At 38.0% G+C, this 20,139-nt stretch overlaps 1 protein-coding gene across 1 annotated transcript in view; it reads right to left on the minus strand.

Annotated features, from left to right (window-relative positions):
• Positions 1-438: 438 nt before the first annotated feature.
• LOC112957868 (ras-related protein Rab-10-like) overlaps positions 439-20,139 on the minus strand; it is a 28,770-nt gene continuing 9,069 nt past the window's right edge. Inside the window, exons 3-6 of the mRNA XM_026051629.1 lie at positions 19,383-19,521; positions 13,811-13,900; positions 9,831-9,932; positions 439-766 (exon numbers count right to left, since the gene is read on the minus strand). Of these exons, the coding sequence (XP_025907414.1) occupies positions 692-766; positions 9,831-9,932; positions 13,811-13,900; positions 19,383-19,521 (406 nt within the window). The 3' untranslated portion in view covers positions 439-691. The remainder of the gene's footprint in view (positions 767-9,830; positions 9,933-13,810; positions 13,901-19,382; positions 19,522-20,139) is intronic.

A 20,139-nucleotide genomic window follows, 5' to 3' on the forward strand; every position in this document is an offset into this window, starting at 1 on the left:
CAAACACTTGAAAACGCAGGTATGCTGATAAAACCTTTTTGATTTATCTTATAAGATAACTTTTTATCAGCAAGAAATGACTACTGGATCACACTTTTCCATGTTTTCTGCTCTCTAAAGAGGGCTCAGTAACATAAAGGTATTGTAGGTAGTTTCTTCTTCCCTTTCAGCTTTCATCTTTGCAGCCTTCCTGTTCAAGGGTATTCAAGTAACACAWACATTTCTAAAATGGGCATAAAAGAAAAAAGGCCATGAATTCCCAGAATGTTATGTTAGRGCACTACTTAGTGAGCCAGTGAATATCAGCCTTTCAAAGAGATGTTATCTTGAGGATAGCATAAGTCATTTCATATGTGGGAAGCTTGTCCGTATGATTATGTTCATGGTGAGTATGGTATAAACAACACAAAAATGTTAAGGTAGTTTTTTCTTTTAATATGAAAAAATAATACACCTAATTTGTGCAAACATTTCTCCTCCTGTAACATTCAAAACTCATACAAATTTAACTTCATTTTAAAATTATGAAAAGAGTATATAAAATATCAAAGTATTTGGCAGACAAGTTTGTGTAGTGCAAAGGATGCCCAAATATTGTATTTTGGGACTAAGGCTCCCTTTTAACATCCATCCTTTGCACATTCGTCAATATTTTCTAAAGAGAAAATAGAATAACAGATGAAATGGTATTTCATAATGCACAGCAGGTTCTCTTCTTACTTTCACTTAGATCCACAACATCTAAGTCATATAATAAACAGGATTTCTGTAAGACAAATAAAAGCAGATATATAATTAAGACAACTGGAATACAATCGTTGAACAGCTTGAACTTTCTCATATATATTTTAATACACACAAAAAACGATGGRGTCACTAGATGCATTTCTCCTTTTAATATTTAAATAAAAGATTGCCATTTTCTAATAAAGTAGATGGAAATCATGCAAATCACAGCTGATATATTTACATTCTATAGCTGCTTCAAACATCTTCTCTGACTCTGAAGGTAACAGAGGATAGAAAATGACTTTTGAGGAGACAGAAGAAAATGTATGAACTGATCCTGTAAGGCTTTGTTCTCAAGAATCATTCTAAATGTACAGGCATTTCTGTGGACTACACTAWTTTTCACTGATTTGCTGTTAGTTACACAATTCTTTGAAGTATTGAGCAAAATCTGGTTTAAAGGGAAGGGAAATACAGATCATCAATGCCCACTAAAAAAGGCACAGACTATTAMTTGTTATGAAGGAAGCTAACTTATTTTGTGAAATTTATTGTACTTTTCTACATTGCCTTGCCAGTATTTGAAAAACAAGAATAYCCCCAAATGTGAACAACTAAACTTATTGAGACAGAGCTATCAAAATAGCATTCCACCCTTGTAAAACATTGCAAAAGAAGATTTTAAAATAAGATCAGCAACAAAGGATTTCCTTTTGGCAACCAGCTCAACTAGCTAATGAACGCTGAGCAGGGAAATAATMAAAACCAGCTACGTAAACAGGACAAGTAAATGTTGCAACTTTGGACACTAAAAATATGTATAGAGAACCCCAAATTCAGACACAAAGACACAGAGTGTCAGGTGCATAGGCYAAGAAGTCCTAACTTGTGCACTTTCTCCATTCTCCTGTTTTCCTCTTGGCAGGTTTACCGAGTTTGTAATGATATACAGAGAAGAACATGCAACCACTGGATTCACCACATTCCTCTCTCAACCCAAACCCAACAGTCATAAACATCCATTTCCCACAATAAAGAGAAGCTTCCAGAAAGGTCAGCTTTCTAAGCAGGAATTTCATGAAATTCAAAGCACAGAAAAACTGAAAAAAAAAAGTCATTATGTAGTACAATGACAATCATTATTTAGAATTACTAAAAAACTTTTAAAAAACCACCTTATTTAGAACAAATGTTTTTTCCTTTTCTCCTGCAGCTCCGGAGGGTTAGCGGCAAGGCCCGAGCCCTAGGGCTGCAGGCATCAGCAGGACTCCCGCAGACCACACTGATGGATGGGACGATCAAACACAAGGGATGGGACTGGAAGTGATGGATAGAGGCAGGAACAGAGAGCAGGAAAGGCACCACAGCAGCTACACCTCAACATGGACACCAAGGCTGTCATCAGAAAAATTATTAAAACTTATCATTCTGACGCTAGRGTTCTTTATGACTGTTTGTCACTTCCTGATTTTAGGAAATACTTACCATTAGTGACATATAAATGATGGATGAAGAAATACAGCCCACATACTTTTATTTTTCTGTTAGGAGTGACAAGGGCCAATGAAGATAACATCATTTTTATTACCCTTGAACGTTCACACGTAAATTCTGCCTTGCAGCTTCATAACTTCTGATTTTTTTGCACAATCATGGAAGACGCCTGAATAGAGGCACTCACCATTATGGTTTGTGCTAAGCAAAGACAGTATTGGATTTGCAACTGTAATTGCAAATCCATTTACAAACATTGCAAATTGCATTTACAATCTGCAACTGTAGATTGTAAATACAAAATATAAAACCTTTCCTAAAAGAGGGAGCAAGGCAAAATCAAAAGTAAACCATCATAAACTCCTTTCAAGGAACATTCCACCACTCTGGTTTAAAGATTCTGAGAAAAAGCTTTGGAATAAAATGGTACCAAAAAAAAAAAAAAGTTAAAACATACTCTATTAGGACCAAGAAAAAAAAAAAGAACATTCATTATTGTGGACATAGAATAAGTAGATTTTGATTCAACCTTTTTTTTGTTTTTGCACAAGAGAAAGTTTCAGTTTAAATATTAAAGAAATTCTAGAAAAAAAATCCTTGTTGAAACAACTTCAGAAAACAAATTTATTTAGCTTTAGAGAAAACTGGTAATTTTAAAATGTTTCAGGCCATATCTAACTTCATGCTTCCAGTTAAGGGGAAGAAACACATATTCCCTAAATGCCAAAGATGATTTGCAAGTCTTTTTCTGCTTAATAGTACTTCWGTTAAGTAAACTATTTGTGTATAGCAAAGATCTTTAATACTATAACTGATTAATATTGGCAAATGGTAAAACCTATCTGATGTGAAATTATTCGTATTAACTCTGAATTCATTATCTGCTAATAGATAATCAATAAACTATCCAGGACAGAGAGACAAAAACTTCTCCACACATKAAGAATAGGTAATAGTTTGCTTTCAAATGCATTTAAACGGGAAGATGAGGAAGAACTTCTTCCCTGTGAGGGTGACAGAGGCCTGGCACAGGCTGCCCAGAAGTGGAGTCTCCTTCCTGTGGAGTCTCCTTCTCTGGAGGTCTCCAAACCTGCCTGGATGCCGCCCTGTGCTCTGGGTGTCCCTGCTGGAGCAGGGGGTTGGGCAGATGATCTCTAGAGGTCCCTTCCAACCTCAGCCATTCTGGGATTCTGTGTTTTTAAGGTTGGCTTCAGTTTGACCGGCCACTTTCACATATGATCTTCAAGCAAGTAAGTGTTTTGGGTTCACTTAAGCAAACGTGCTCTACATACGTTTAAAGCACACATATCATAACCTGAAGAGATGCTGAGAGTCCTGCCTGAATGGCAGGAATAGAGAAGATGGCAGCCCCATGCGAGCCACCGCAGCACTCCGGTTGAGTGAGGCCTGGCAGCAGCATGGCCGCCTGGTTTGAGCAAGGCCTGGCGGCATCCTGGCCGCCTGTTTGAGCGAGGCCTGGCAGCACCATGGCTGCCTGGTTGGAGCGAGGCCTGGCAGCAGCGTGGCTGCCTGTKTGAGCGAGGCCTGGCAGCACCGTGGCTGCCTGGTTTGAGCGAGGCCTGGCRGMAKCSTGGCYGCCTGTWTGAGCGAGGCCTGGCAGCACCATGGCTGCCTGGTTGGAGCGAGGCCTGGCAGCAGCGTGGCTGCCTGTGTGAGCGAGGCCTGGTGCTGTCACGGCCGCCTGGTTTGAGCGAGGCCTGGCAGCGGCGCGGCCGCCTGCCCCGGGGAAGCAGAGGTGGGAGCAGAGCACGTTCCTCCCACCCAGAGAACAGGGCAGGCGGCATTCTTGGTGTCTCGGGGCAGCCTCCCTCCCAGCACTCGCCCTTCTAGCTCATGTGTCAGCCCCTTGAAACTCACTCCTCTACAGGCCTGCCCACAAGCAAAAGAAAACACTGAAAAGGTGAGAGGTCCCGAGAAGCACAAGTTCAACACCTTGAGCAAAACAGTATTGAAAATTGTACCAAAGAAATAGATGCCATTTTTTTTTTCCATATAGTGATTTCAATTAGACATTGAAGACATTGAAATACACTGCTATAAAATACTTTTTTTTTTTTTTTGGCTGTTGGATAGCACAGCACACATCCGACATAACAGCCAGTGGAAAAGTTCTGACAAGATGAAGTGCTCTGCAGTCTTCTAGCTCTTTTCACTAACCACGAGGCGAGTTTAAATTACTAACTTGTGCTTGATACCTAACTTCTAGGGAGCTAAATTTGGATGAGATGGTTTGTGTCCCAAACGTTTTTGGCTCTTTCTTGATCAGGGAACAAAAGCTAATCTGGTATCCAACAATAACCACCACTCAAACATTAGGGAATTTCCTTCAAAGTCTCCTAGTGAACTGCTACGTCTTAATTAACATCACCTGCCTTTCCTTGCTGTATAACTGTTCGAGTCATCAGTGCTAAAGCAAACATGGTTCACCTGCTCTGGCACCACTTTCTGATATCCTTACTTGAGTTTCACTGTTTTGGAGACAAGGCCACTACAGAATTAGACAACTGCTGTGAGTTACCTGTATATTTGAGTGATCCATGAGAGACTGCCCCCAAATGTCTATTAGAAGACTAGCRAAACCAGCATAATGGACTGTAACTGAAGTTGGTTTTATTTATAATTTGTTTGACTTCTGAGGATTTTTTTTTTCTCTCCAATGACAAAATGATTATAGTTAATGGTTGACTTGTTTAAATTTAATAGTGAGACCTGGCAGAGAAAGGCCAGGTAGCACCTTGTGTAAATAATTTAATGTGACTTCTATGCCTGAACCATCAGTAGAGAGACCCCGGTTATTAAGACTGGTCCTGCCATATTCTTAGCCCGTATATCCACGTATATCCATGCATTTTCTTCTGTAATTCTGGAGGTGAAATCGCTTGTTCAAAACACAAGATTCTGCTTTTACAGCAGCAACAGGTGGGTCAGGGCACAAGCAGAATCTGCATGAGYTAGGGCCATGTTAGCGCAGAGAAGGACCACTCTGGGGGCAGGGTCTGGGGCAGGGGAGGACCAGGAGAGGATGAGGAGCCAGAATCAAAAGGATCTAACCACTTCAAAATATTTTCCTCACAAAGTTGCAACAGAACTTGTTATTCCTAAATCTTACTGCTCCCAATGTCTAGGACATAGAAAACACGTGGGCAAAGTATGGGTCTCTATCTCCCTCTTCTGTTAATACCATGTAGACTATAACACTGTACCTAGATATTTGATTAACTTCAAAAGATAACTCTGTTTGGACTCAGAATCCTAAACCCCACTTAACATCTATGCAAGAATTAATATTATTCTACTTCAAAAAAAAAAAAAAAAAACTTAAAACAAATCTTATACTTAATACCATATACTTAAATTAACCTTAAGGTTAAGTTTTGATTTTCATGACCTAATTATATGCTACCATTTTAAGAAGATTATATCTGGTTCATTCCATGTTCAAAGCATTTTTTTTTCTGAATTAAACAAGATTGTGTAGTAAAATTGTGCCCTACACTCCTCTGATACCAAGTGAGTTGGTACCATTTACCTTTTTGCTTTAATCTCTGTACCTTGGTTCCCATGTGTGCAATGCAGAATATACTGCCTGGTGTAGTACATCTGAAGTACAGCATTAGGAGCATTATGAAAACCTTCATGAAGAAATTGATATTCTGTGGTCAGAAAAAGATAAATACAGGGCAAATAAAGCCTGTGACTCCGTGCATGGCTATGAGCAAAAAGAAAGAAATGGTGTATGTGCTTTACTTGAGACACATGGATCTTTTAGACAAACTAACAATTCCTTGGGGATTAAGTTTGATACTCACAGTGTAAACTCTAACGGGAGCGGCTGGTTGAAACATTTGAAACTCGTCCTGTTGTTATTTCTATCTGATGCAGGAGACCTCCCTTCCACAGAATTACTCCGCTTTCCCATCATTCAGCATGTTATTTCCAAGGAATTTCTCAGGAGCTTAATCATCTTTTAGTTTGACCTCCCTATCATATTTGGTTAAGATCAGCCAGCCAGCTCCAGAGTTAACTTTAGCAGCAAAGGAATGAGAAACACAGGATGACCTAAAAACCTTGTTGCTATAAGAAAGGAAGCTAAAGAGAACAAGAGAAGACAGAATTGAGGCCTGATGCTTTTGCATGTTCATCTCAAATTACACTGAACTATTAAACTTTACATGTTACTAACAAGGGAAGTTCTTAAATGGATTTTGCCTGTTCTCTGCTCAGGAAGTATACATTCACTTGATATTATATCAAAATAACCTTGATAGTAAAGTAATTTTTAGGAAGTAGGCAGATCATTTGTTTTGGCTGGTTTTACAGCAGTCCTCAGAAAAGCGCAAAAACTTCAGTTCTTGATTCTTTTTGTTAAATAGTTCTTCTTATTCTGCCTCCACTTTAGAAAAATATCAAACACCACACCCAGAAAGAGAAAAATACAAAAGCTTGTAACATTTTTTTTTAAATCTACTTGAGAAGCCTCCTGCTCTTCAGCCGTTAAACCAAACAATGCAAAAGTGTAAATATTAACTGCATTCTAGGTGGTATTTTGGGGGGGTTGGCTGTTTTTTATGTACTGAATAATAGAAACAAATATTTCTCTGGTAATCAGAAACCATTTGAAGGAACAGCTGAYATCTATTAATGAGCAGGTTTAGGCTTATCTGAAATCAGACTCATAAGAACAGTGAAAATGTAAAATGCTCTCAGCGTATCTAAGCAAACCTCTGGAGCACGTGATAATTTAAGTAACAAAAATACTAATCTAAAGCCTTTACAATAAAATCAAACTAGCTAATAATGACTTATTTGGAAAAAAAAAACATGAATTATCCATTCTCAGAAAAATATCTTGACTCCTTAGCTGCTGCTGATAGACGCTGTCACTAATCAGACTGTTTTACTGAGACTACCAAATAAGTTAGAGTGTTAGGACTGACATAAGTGTAGAATGGTTTTCACAGATTATAAATATCTGAAAGGCTACGTAGTGCTTTAATTGTGTGAAATCTCCAGGATTCAGAAGCTTTCTCCAGTCTTAAGCCGCCAAAGAGTAATAATACAAAAAAAGAGGTATCATGCTGTCTTGTTTTAAATCACTGCTCTACTAATACGAAAGTACAGCATAAAACAGTGACTTTTTCACTCTAAGTCTGACACATTGTGTTTGKTTTTGGTCAAGAATGCTCCTTTGAACCACAAATTGCTCTCAATTCTCCTTTTTTTTCAGGCAGCTCATTACCTCTGTATGAGCTTTGTATCTCTGGACATTGAACCTTCCCATCTAGAGGGGCACTGTCTGTAGGTTTAGTTAATCAGAAATGCCTATAGATGGTGAATAAAACGTATATATAAAAAATCCYAGGATAATCCTAGATTTTCTAGGATTAATAAAACCTGCTGCAATGCATTTGGARATTGCCTGCTGCCTGCCTGTTTCTACATGTATGTATATATCTCTTCATCTCTATCCTATTTCTGAATGACCCCCACCTATTTCCTGGGAGCACGACCCTAACAGACTCTGCTCGAGAGCTCCTTCCAATGAGTTTGGGACCAGTGTATGGGGCTGTTAGAGCAGTGCCCTGTTTCCAGTGAAGCAGCTCATCAGCCCAGCTCCCACTGGGGAGTAAGTGAGACCCAATATCCTTCTACCTCAGACATTGGTGTCTTGGGTCAAAACACCACATCTTTTACCCTCACACAGCGGGGGTACCACCGCAGTGAGCTCAGACTGGCATCTCCCATAGCATTTTTCACAGCTACTGGTCACACTTTTTTCCCTTCTCCAAGTTTTCCTCCATTAAAGGAAGTTAAAATTCAAGCAGTACATTCAGATTTCACAGTTTTGTGAACAAGCAAATTATTTTGTTGAACCTGAAAACCATGATGAAACCGTGTGGCAGATTTATTTATTTATTTACTGCAGACTCTGTCATATCGGGCCAGTAGAGAACCAGAAAGAGCCCTTGTCTAACTCACCAAATGCATTTCCCTAAAAATGACAAATATTTCAGGAAAGTAATGGCAGAGGAGGCCCTGTGAGAGGTTAGGAACATTTTTAGGTAGGGTGAATGTTATTACAGACAAATTTGCCAAATCCTCATAGACATTGTTTGCAAACACACATACACAGGTACAACTGTATCCTCAGGAAGTTCTAATAAAACTCACACTGAAGTACTGTATTTTCAACATGAYCCAAATCATGTTGAAATTCATGTAGAAAACATGGATTTTCATGGAGATGAGTAGCAAAACCCAAGTTCCACTTGAAGTAAAAGGAACACAGTCATTCTAGGAGGGAAAAATACCCAAACATCATTTCTACTTGGTGCAGATTTCTACTCCCTCAGATCCCACCAAAACACACTGTCCAGGAATACTAGATGGGCACATATTGTCTGTGCAGCAGTTATGATCACAGTTATTTCTCTGTAGCTTTCATGCTTCACACTAACAAATGTATTCTCCACTTACAGCAACGTCTTTTTTGTTTCCGAGAAAATCAGAATTATCTGACTTGAGACTTTCTGCCCACTAGTGAAGGGGCTGCTCTAATCTTTCTGTTCTAAACAGTATTTGACAGTAAGCTGCCGAGTTTCATTTTCATGCTAAGTAGTCAAAAGTATATAATAAAAAAAAATAAATAACCAACTACCTCTTGTGCTCTTGTGTAGTATGACAGGACCTTGATTTAGAAGCATTTCTGCCCCAAAGTATTATTCTGACCATCCCCTCTGGCTACTTAATCAAAACACTGCAACTTGTGACTTTGCCTGTAATTTTGTTCATTTATCTTTATTATGACTTCAAGAGTATTCTGAATGGAAGGCTAGTTTTGTATAACTAATACTGGTGATGAATGGCAATGATAATACATTGCATGAAGAACATCCATTAGTGTCTAAAATAATATTCTACTGTCTAAAAATAAATTGTGATCCAAAACATTTTCATAGCTAATTAAAAATAATTCAGTCCAGTATAAATATTACAGCTCTCAGTAGTAGGGACCTCGATGCCAACATATCCTAAGTAGTTAGAGATGCTGACACTGATGGTTACAGAGGTGATTCCATCACTAATTAATTCACATCTTTAGGGCCTAATAACTCCAACAGCACTAATGGATATCATCTGAACAAACAGCCATGAATTTTGGATAAAACACTTGACACTTGAACATAAGAGATCCACTCATTCCATCAGCTCACAGCCTCTTTATAATCCTGAGGAAACCTATAGGAAAAAGATACTTTCCAGGCACAGAACTGTAACCATRCTACAGCTCTGAGTCCCTCTCTTGAAGAAGAAACATGGATAGGGAAGCCATAAAGGCATTTTTCCTTAATTTTCATCTCCTTGAAGCATATTCTGCCTGCTCCTTTCCTCCACTGTTCTGCTCCCCCAGGATTCTTCTCCCCAAATTCCCTTGTATGGCAACAGCTACAGGATCCTTCAAAAATATAACTATATGATGCCAAAGCTTTGCAAAGGCTTTTTTTCTGTACTTCTGACTTTGCCTGCCTAATCTACACATAAAAAAAAGGCCCCACTTTCTCACTCTACTTGGAAAAAGAGCCTACCTTTTCCAGGATATCCTTAGTCAAGGTTGAGAATGCGTCCTCAATATTGACATTATCTTTAGCACTGGTTTCAAAAAAATGTATTCCATGTTCCCAAGCAAGCTGAAAAAATAAATGTAGGCAATGAGATGAACAGCCTTTAGGAATTAAAAAAAAAAAAAAAAACAGTATTTTAAGAAATCTTCCCAAAACTATTAGCAATAAATATAGAGGTGATTCTGACAGCTTCTAAATGTGTTATATAAAGTGATTCAGTAAATACCAGCTCAGTAGGGTATTTGATATTCATCCTCAGCTTACTAATATTAGGTAACTCTTAAATTATTCTTCTGAAATATTAGCATTTTCAGAAACAGCTTTTTGGCCTATCCTTCTTGTAAACAGGAAGAACAACAGGAAGAATCTGTGTTTTGCTTTATTCAGAAAATGAACTGTCTCCTAGGCAATTCAGAGAAAACTAATGGCATGCCTGCAGAAAAGTATAGATAAAAACACGACAAAAGCTGTAAAAAAAAAGAGGTGTGATGAAAAAGAGGTGTGAAAGAGATCTTGCTTTCTCTCCCCCACAAAAAAAAAGGTCACCACAGAGAAGAGATAATAACCAAACAAAGAACAGACATTTATGTTAAAAAAGTATTATGATGACAGGACAAGAGAGAAAGGGCAACACAGACTTTACATTGGGTGATGTAATAGGTTTACTCATTTCCCCCCCATTAAATTTCGCTGCCAGACAGCTTGTAGATATGTTAGCATGAAAACCAAAACAAACAAAAAACCACCCCACACAACCAAACAGCCTTTTAGGATCTTGAAGGTTCTGAATTGCCTTCCTTCCAGCATCCCCACCCTCGCCTAATTTACACAGTTAAAATCTTGGAGAAAAGAAAAACAGTTGCATCATTGCAAAGTATCCCTTCTTTCTACACATCTAGAGAAGATGATCCCATCCAAAAAATACCCTATTTACAATGTATATAAAATCCTGTGATTACTGACCACTTAAATGACTCAGTTGGAAGCCACTGCATTAGCACAAAAACAAATCCACTTATAATATCTGCAGTTATGCTTTCTTTCAGAAGCAACTTTTGAAAAGCAGCACTTTACAAAATGCAATTGAGGCACTTGCTCAGTTCTCCTCGTGGATTATCCATGCTGGACCATACCCATCTTTGTTGCCATCTGCTGGACTCTCCCTAGTTTCTCAACATCCTTCCTGAAATGGGCACAGTATTCCGAATGCAACCCTGCTAGCACAAGGAAGGGGGRCAAGAATCTCCCCTATCTGCTGCCCATTACCCTCCTAATGTAGCCTCACATGCCTTCTTTGCCCTGTTTGCAATGGAATTTATCTCCACTTTGCATCTGTTAGTCCAACCAGTTCCCTATCCACCTGCTCCATTTGTCTAGCTATGGGAGCTGGTGTCAAAAGCCTTACTAAATTCAAGACCTATCCTCTCCACCACTCTTCCCTTGTCCACCCAGCCAGTTATTTCCAGAAGGAAATCACAGGAGTCAAACACAAACTGCCCGTTGTGGACCATACCACATCACCTTCTTGTCTTTCAGATACTTGGAAAAAGGATCCCATGACGACACGTTCCACGACCCTTTCACAGGCTGAGGCAATAAACCCAGCAGGCCAATATTAAAGCAGTGCAAATATGAACAGAGCTTTGGCTCAGATGCTTACGTAGAAATGGAAAAGGAAAACAGAAAGAACTATTCTGTATGCCTTTGGGAGCATCCTGAAATAGATCAATAAAGAAAATATCTGAATACATTTGAAACTGAGAGAAATGAGGGTACTGGAGAAATTCTTGTGCTACTGGGAAARGTTTATATTACTCTTAAGAACAGCTTGGAGATTTTGAGTGAACCAAGCTGATACAGTAACAACATAAATAATGTCAATAATTCTTCCAAAACTAGATTTAACTGCAATTGTTCAATTCTTCTAACTCAAAAAATATTAACTCTTAGCAAAGGGCTATGATGATTTTTTAGGAGTGAATCAGAGAGATGTGTTTACTATATTCCTAGAACCGTGGAGTTCATTTTTTCATTCATATCATTCCTGCAGTTTTTATATCAGGCAAATGAGAATGGCAAAAGTAAGTAAAGGTAGGACATTTTATTTGACTGTTTCTTTTGGAAGATTTGATATGGGGTAAAAAGGCCACATTCTATCAAATCACATGATCCTCAGGGGTTTGGGAGCTGGGGAGTTGTTTTTTTATTTGTTAGTTTAGGAAGAAAAGACAACGTTAATGGTTTGGGTAGAGCAGAGGTGCTTGAGAAGGTTGAGTTCAAGCTTTTCTCAAAGTGTGTGAATAAAAGTTACAAACACAAGAAAATCCTTCATAGTATTAAAATTAAATATATCACCTTTGGAGGGATTAAAAATTACAGAATTATAAAAGAAAACTTAATAATTGCATTAGTCTATACACTGTAATACTCTGGCCACACGGTTACTATGAATTATTATGTCAATTCTGATGCACTTGRTAAGATTCCTGGGGAATCTAGGAGTCTTCTCTGTAAGGTTCTGAACAGAGTAATACTTACAGCTTCCMCTCTTAGGGTAATATGAAATATGTCAAAATTAATTATTGGCTGTCAAGAGTTAGCATCAAGCTACTTTGCCTTCTTAATTTGGGTATTTTCCTTCTTTGCAGTAGGAGACAGTATTAGCTCTCTCCTTGCTAGTGGGATCTCTCTCCAGCCAGCTCAGTCAGRTTCTCTCATGTTTTTAAAATAGTGTAACTGAAGAGCTGCCCAGAACACAGGGGAAATCTAAAAAGCCTGGTGAGGAGGTAATGATTTGTTTCTTAAAAAATACAGTGTTAAGAGAAATTCTCATGGCTTGGGTAAGTACTCAGAAGTCAGAAAATGTCATGACCATATGCAAAACCCTAATACCTCTTGTGTAAATGCAGCCAGCAAGGCTTCAGCTTTCTCATATTGTATTCTTTGAGTGACAGGATACACATATTTTTCAACAATGTTATTACACCTAAATAGATAAAATATATTAACACTGAAAAACTGTGAACAAACTTTCAAAATACTCTTTTTGTAATGCTGTTCAAAAGCATCCCTTTTTTTTTTTTTTAAATCTGGAATTATACAACTGACAAGAAATTATCAGTGTTCCATCAAATACAAGATATCCTGCCTGACTCACCACGCTTTGGCAAAGATTGCAAGTGCTCAGTCCAAGTTTCTTACAATGGCTGCATGCAATTTTCAGCTGCAAAAATTACCATTATGCACTACAAGCTACACTGGAGCATTTAGTCATGAAAGCTTCTGCCACAGCACGTCTCCTGGGCCCTCCCTGGCCACACTGACAGCAATCTGTCAGTGCCTGCAATATATTACTCCTCACTCTCACCACTCCTTCCTCTACACATGGTCAGCAGGTCTAAACAGCACTGTAACCAGAACTGTGCAACACGGATCCACAGTCGGAAGAAGGAAAGCAGAGTCTTCCCTAAATTTACCTGTCTTAATTATTTAAAGCTATTCATAGTCAACACAATCCAAACTGCACCAGGATGGTTCTTTAGAGTCAGGCTGTAGCTAAAGGAAACCCTTGATGGGTAGGTCAGGAACCAGGAAAATGATGTAGAATGCATCATGGATTACATTTTGGCATTCCACAGTAAAATAACACTCTGCAAAAGCAAACTCTAAAATATCTTTTAGTTAGAAATTGAAATAAAAAGTTGTAGGCATTAAGGTAGAGTTTTTGTAAGATTTTTTCAAATTTTAAAATAAAAATCAGTATTCTAAAGTAAGCAATGCATACTTATTTACTATATTTCTGCTTATACGTTAAAAAATGTTATTCTGGAGCAATTCCTAGCAGAATGTTTGGAATTCAGAAACATATGTTAATATAGCAGCTCATAATTACAAATGGAGATACTTAGGAGAAGCTGATGAGAGCAGCAGTGACCAGTGCATACCTTTTCTCCTTTCTGTTTTGGAACGACACGTTCTGTTTCCTTATCACACTTGTTGCCCAGCAGTACTACGTCCACTTCATCACCTGCTTTCTAAAGGAGAACCAGCATTACTATATGTCAAGTAAGAAAAAAAGCAAACAACAAAAGTCCTTCACCTTTAGTTCACACTGTCAGCATTTTATTTCCTTAAAATTRAAGGCTAAACTTTGTCCTGATCTTTTTTTTTCCATCAGTTGCCAGGACTCCAAGGATAATCTAAAGAGTAGAAAAAAAACTGGTTATAAGACATAGCTTCAAAAAAGGTAAAAAGTATATGGTATGTGGTGCCTGGGCACCAYCTTCAGATCAATGTTTAATGTGGCTTTAAAGTGGCCCCAAGTTCATAGACATGGCCCTCCCTAAAGCAGGAGGTTTATGGATTAACTATTAATACTAGCTCTACATTTGGTATGCACAAGCTAAAAGGACAGACTTGGCTGCATGTGAAAGAGAATCACAATGTGCTTCACTTTTGCAGAGAGAAAGTAAGATCAYATTCCAATTGTTCAAATTCAGCATTAAAGATTGATTATTCTAAGACACTTGGAAGAAGGCAGTAGATCCTTAATAAATTCTTAGCTCCTAGATTCTTCATTTTAAAGATCTCCCTGATTTCAAAAGGAAAAAAAAATCAAGCCTTTTGATCTAGTCTCCAACCTTTTTTCTACTAAGCCTATTACAGACATGATGACTGTGACATGCCCTAGATGCTTTACACCAGTGTTATTGTAAGATAGGCCATTATAACCATACATTGCTGCAATAAGGACAAGGGAACAGCTCCATTCAAATGTCAAATGGACATTTGTTGAAAAAAAATAGTATTCAAAAACACTTTTTGTGCCTAAATGGAAGAAGCTGAGAGTCTCAGTCTCAAGTCAATTAGTGCAAATGTGGTCTCACTTCTTATGTGCTGTACTGTGAAAGCAAATGCTCACACAGCTTCTCTGACACCTGGTAAAGTCTGGTGTCAGGCTGCAGATCTTGCCTATACAAAGACTTTAATGAAATCTTTCATCTCTACAAAAGCAGGTGTTTTTATACTACCTATATAGGTTTAGGATCTCTGCCTCTCTTCCAACATGATAAAAACTGGCTAATGGTCTGAATTTTTTTCTGGAGAGAAACTGAAAGACACAGAGATGCACAAATACACCCATCCACCCAATGGGACTGCGGGACTGCAGAGGCCTTACCAGGTTACCAAAAAAAAAAAAAAAAAAAGAAAAGGAAAGAAAAAGGAAAACACTGAAAATGGGGCATGGTTAGCCACGGGTAAGGACTTAACTCCCAGTTCTAACAAGTGAACCAGGCAGGTCAGGCTCCYGGCAGCGTATTTGCGGTAACATATTTAACCACTGACATAGCCCAAGCCCTAGCAACTCTCTTCCTTAGAATCCTCTCCTTAAACCTGAATTAGGTTCAGAAAACCTTTTCCACAGAACACACATGTGCACACACTTACATACCTTCCTTCAGAGAAATGCAGAGAAAACTATTCATTAAAGGGTGACAGAATCTCTATTTTTAGTCTATTTGCACTTCTACAACTACGTTCCTTCATCTGAGGAATTCAGCAGCGGGCACAATTCACTATTAAGGAACATCCTTTCAGTTTTTTTTTAATACACTCTCCTTTTAGAGGCAGCTAATCTCATTTCATAAGCACAGCTGATGTTCAAGATAACATAGTATTAAAATGAAGTAAGCTCATCATAAGAATACAAACTACAGGCCTAAAATAATGAATCAATCTAACCTGGATTAATAGACCAAAATGTTGGCTCTTTCACAATGCACTGGAGCTCTACTCATTAAGGTCAATGGTTCCCCTCCATAAAATTGCCTATATCAGTCCCTAAGAAAGCATCAAGAAACAATTTCATCTCATCACACAATCAACTTTTTGTTTGAAAGATTTTACGTAGCTGAAGGTTTTGTCAGTGACTTTCGACTTTGATGTAGAAGCTCAAAGGGAAATGCTACATACTTTCTGTATGAAAACTTGAAATTAACATTAACACTGCTGCATAAAAATATAAAATTACTATTAATATGAAATTTTATGTTGATCTACTTCTCTAAAAAAACAGATATTTTTTGCAATACGAATCTTCTTTCTAAACAGCTGTAAGTAATATGCAAAATTTAAAGGAGGTTAGAGATACCAAACCTTGCAATAACTATTTGTTTCAGTAAAAATGTATTTATTTATACATAACTATCATTTAATAATGAGTTTTCTTTTTGATTGCCTCTTCCAGCAAAGCCTAAATGCACTGCATTTTTTAAAGAAAGGATCTTGCACTTTCTGGCTTTTAGGAAACAAAGGGAATATGTGTCAAGATGAATATCTACCAAGAAAACCTCCAGATGAAGTTTGAAAAGGTTAACCAGTTTGACTAGGCAGAAGTTTGTCTGTGTGCTTAGCCGGCATAAAACCAGCATAAGTGCAGTGAATCAAGTCTGCTATAAATATGGACCTGCAATGCCTCCAGAAACTCATTGTGTGCTTGTATCTTCTTTTATTTATAGCTCAGGAATCAGCCTTCCAAATGCAAAGGAGCTGCAAGGAGGATGATTATTTTATAGTTTTTAAAATGCTATTGTGCAAATCAACACTGGTTAAACTATTAGAGTCTATGTCATGGAATAATACTTCTAAAAAAATTATCAATAAGAGCTGCAACAATTTTTTTTTTGAAAAGTAAAAAATATGTTTTTCTTTGGTATCTTTGAAAAAAAAATACCCAGATTTTTGTTTCACCCTCCTGACCTTTGTTTGTTTTTAAGGATTTAGGTTTGAGCCTAACCGAAATGCAGAATAATCAGAATACTCATTTGAAAATATCCAATATGGAAGCATCTCCCCCCAGGTTGGAATTGTGAGATCTCTTGAACCTCTCCAAGTTTTCCGAGCAGTTGGGTTAAGTCTGGAGCTGAACCTGGTCAAGCTCTTCTCCRTGGTGGCCAGTGACAGGACAAGGGGCAATGGGAGTAAGTTGCAACACAGGCAGTTCCATCTSCATGTGAGGAGGAACTTCCTCACTGTGAGGGTGACAGAGCCCTGGCACAGGCTGYCCAGGGAGGCTGTGGAGTCTCCTTCTCTGGAAGTCTCCAAAYCCGCCTGGATGTCGCCTTGTGCCCYGTGCTCTGGGTGTCCSTGCTGGAGCAGGGGGTTGGACTAGATGATCTCCAGAGGTCCCTTCCAACCTCAACCATTCTGGGATGCTGTGGCAGCGGCTGGATCCAGGGCCTGGCAGGGCCGGCGYTGGCGGCTCGCGGGCCGCTGTGGCTGGCGGCCATGTGAGGGAGCAGCGTTCCCGCCGCGGTCGCAGCGGTGCCCGCGGCCGGCCYGGGAGCACAGGCCTCAGCATGAAGCAGAATCGCAGCCAGGCTGCGGGCCGYGCTCCGAGGGGAGGCAGCCATCCGTGCTGCTAACTGCTTGCTGCACTGCTCAACTGTCACCTAACCCGGCACTCCATCAGCTACGTGTGTATCCCACAGCACTTGTTGACTACATAGCTATTAATGGCAAGCAACACCAAAAACCTGTCCTTGTTTTACAGAGATTATTACACAGTGGTGTTGTGAATTTACGTGAGTGCTGTATGAGCATTTAAAAATAGTGCAAACACCTTTACTAAAGGAGAACCAAGTCACCTTCGTACTTACAGGTTATTGGGAGAAACTGTTGACTCTTAGATAGTGAGTACAGAGCCTGCCATGAATTGCTCACTGCAGCTGTGCAAGGCAATATGATCTTAATAGCCACCGATTAGAGGTTGAAAAGGAACATAAAGTTGCTTGGAGGTCCACAGTAACATCCAGAACCYGGATCTGATAAACTAACTAAACATTTTGACAGTAAGAGAAGTGGCATCACTATCATTTTTAAGACAGGAAGGTGACATGGAAGTAGGCACAGTCATGCAGCAAGATGGAGGCAGAGCTGGGAAGGCCACTAAAGCCATGAATTTTCTTCTTTCTACTGATTAGATAATGGAAAAAAATAGAAATTTGTGCTTTCTATAAATAAAGGATTATTTGTAAGTAATATCAGGTCCTCACAATCTCTTTTGACAGCAGAACATATATTGTGTTCATATTGATTTTTACATCTTTTTCCATATATTTTCCTAAGTGCCACACTATGATTACATTCACAAATGTCTAGTTTCCAATGCCTTACTGGAATCATAGAAATGATAGAAGTTTTTTGTGTATTAGTAAATTTAGACCTTTATATAATTTTTAAAGGCCTAATAGAATCAACCTTTCAGAATGGTTATATACAATAGCACAAAGCCTATTGGCCTATTGACCTATAAGAGGAATAACTTAATAAATTTGACTTTGACTGCAATTCCACAAATAAGGAATGCACTCAGGCTCTAAAGTAATTTTCTTGCAATGAYCACAGACTTAATGAGTGAATTACAAACCCAATATACCTGTACTGGATTTGTCAATAAAGTCCTAAAATACTCATCTGTGGGTGAAAATTAGAAAAATATCTRTAGATATTTTTCTAATAAGCTTTTTAATACACAATCATGTTACTTCTGAATTTTTGAGCAATACAGATGCTGCAACACATTCATGTCTGTACTAGGAGAATATTATTGATAATCTGATTATAATCAGTCTAGTTCTTATAAAATCAGCAGAGAATCTCAGTTAAATTGCTTGATTATTTTCAACTACTGTAAAAATGCACTGTTATTTTAATTATACACTGTTATTTTAATTATATGTATAAAGATACATACTATATGTAATATTTTATATATAATATGTAAAATACATTATATATTATATATAAAGATTAACTCTTTATATATAAAATTTCTATCTGCATAAATTTCAAAAKAGTATATTGTAATAATAGAATCATCCCCCAAAATATAATCTAATTCAAGTGTAGAATTTAAGCTTATCGCTGCCTAGTAATTATTAAAACCTACATCCACTTTCCCCCTCTCCTTCTTTAATTTTTTCTTYTTTCTTCTACCCTTGCACATTTTCAAGTGCTGTAGTAACATMCACTTTGATCCAAATGTTTATAGAGGGTTCATGATTGGTTTGCATTTCCAGATCAAAACAAATGCAGAGGATGAAACCATCTGCTACTGAAATTAAATYTCAGGAAATGCTCTGTGTTTTAACAGTTATTGCTTAAAAGCATGTATTTGACAATGAATAGTCCCAAATATTTTGCTGAGACACTTCAGAAATTGATAATACACTAAGACTAAATTATTTATTTCACTATAAAGCTCCAGTTAAAATGTTCACTAATTSCTGGTTTTGATACTGGTACAATCATATTGGTACAACTTACATTCCTAGAAACTGAGCATTTCTGAAATTTTAAACTAAGGAAGTATCACTACCATATTGGATACTTAATTAACTGTAAGAAAATGTAGTTAGAAACATATAGCTCAAGTCACAAAAAAAAAAAGGAATGAATTTCATGTAATAATTCACTATCTTAATTAAAAATTTGATCACTGTTAGATATATTTACCTCATGTATGTCTTTCATCCAGCTTGCTATCCCTTGAAAACTGTCCAGATTTGTGATGTCATATACAAGAACAAATCCTTGTGCTCCACGAAAATAACTAGTACTAAGTGTATGGAATCGTTCCTGGCCAGCAGTATCCCTRAAAGAAACCATAAAACGTCAAAAGTGAATGAATAAATAAATAAAATAAAATAAGCAAACAGTAGAATTCATCCAGCCAAAGAAATCACTTTATTTTGAAGAGCACTGTCCAAATTCAGAACTGTGTGCTCTAGCATAAGAGGAGCAAAAAAAAAAAAGGAAAAGATCTGGATATGAAATACATGCCATTCAGCAGTGAAAAATATACTAAAAAATACTGAGTAATACCACCCTCCTTGGAAAGCTAAAGAATCGTTCAAGTTTAGCATGGTATCATCTTCAGATGGTATACATCTTTATGTATAGTAAATCAGCACAACTGATGAGCAGATCAGCACAACTCTTGACAAAAATAAATCTAGAATACAAGCACTGCAGGAGGCTGGTGACATCCTATGGTCTGACAAATCTTTGTAAACTGTGACACAGACAGTATGAGGATGACTAGGCTGAGGTAGAAGATGGGTGTTGGGTAAAAGCTCTGATGTACAGGGCTGCAGGGAATCTTAACAAYGCCAGACACCAGGGTTATGCCTCGAAAAGCCAAGTACTGGCAAGTAGAGAGAATCTTCAGCACCAGATGCTTGGAGAGGTAGTTAGCAAGAGACCTGTATCT

Source organism: Nothoprocta perdicaria, unplaced genomic scaffold (assembly GCF_003342845.1).
Source record: "Nothoprocta perdicaria isolate Ctin4 unplaced genomic scaffold, notPer1 scaffold_77, whole genome shotgun sequence".
NCBI classification, from domain to species: Eukaryota; Metazoa; Chordata; class Aves; order Tinamiformes; family Tinamidae; genus Nothoprocta; species Nothoprocta perdicaria.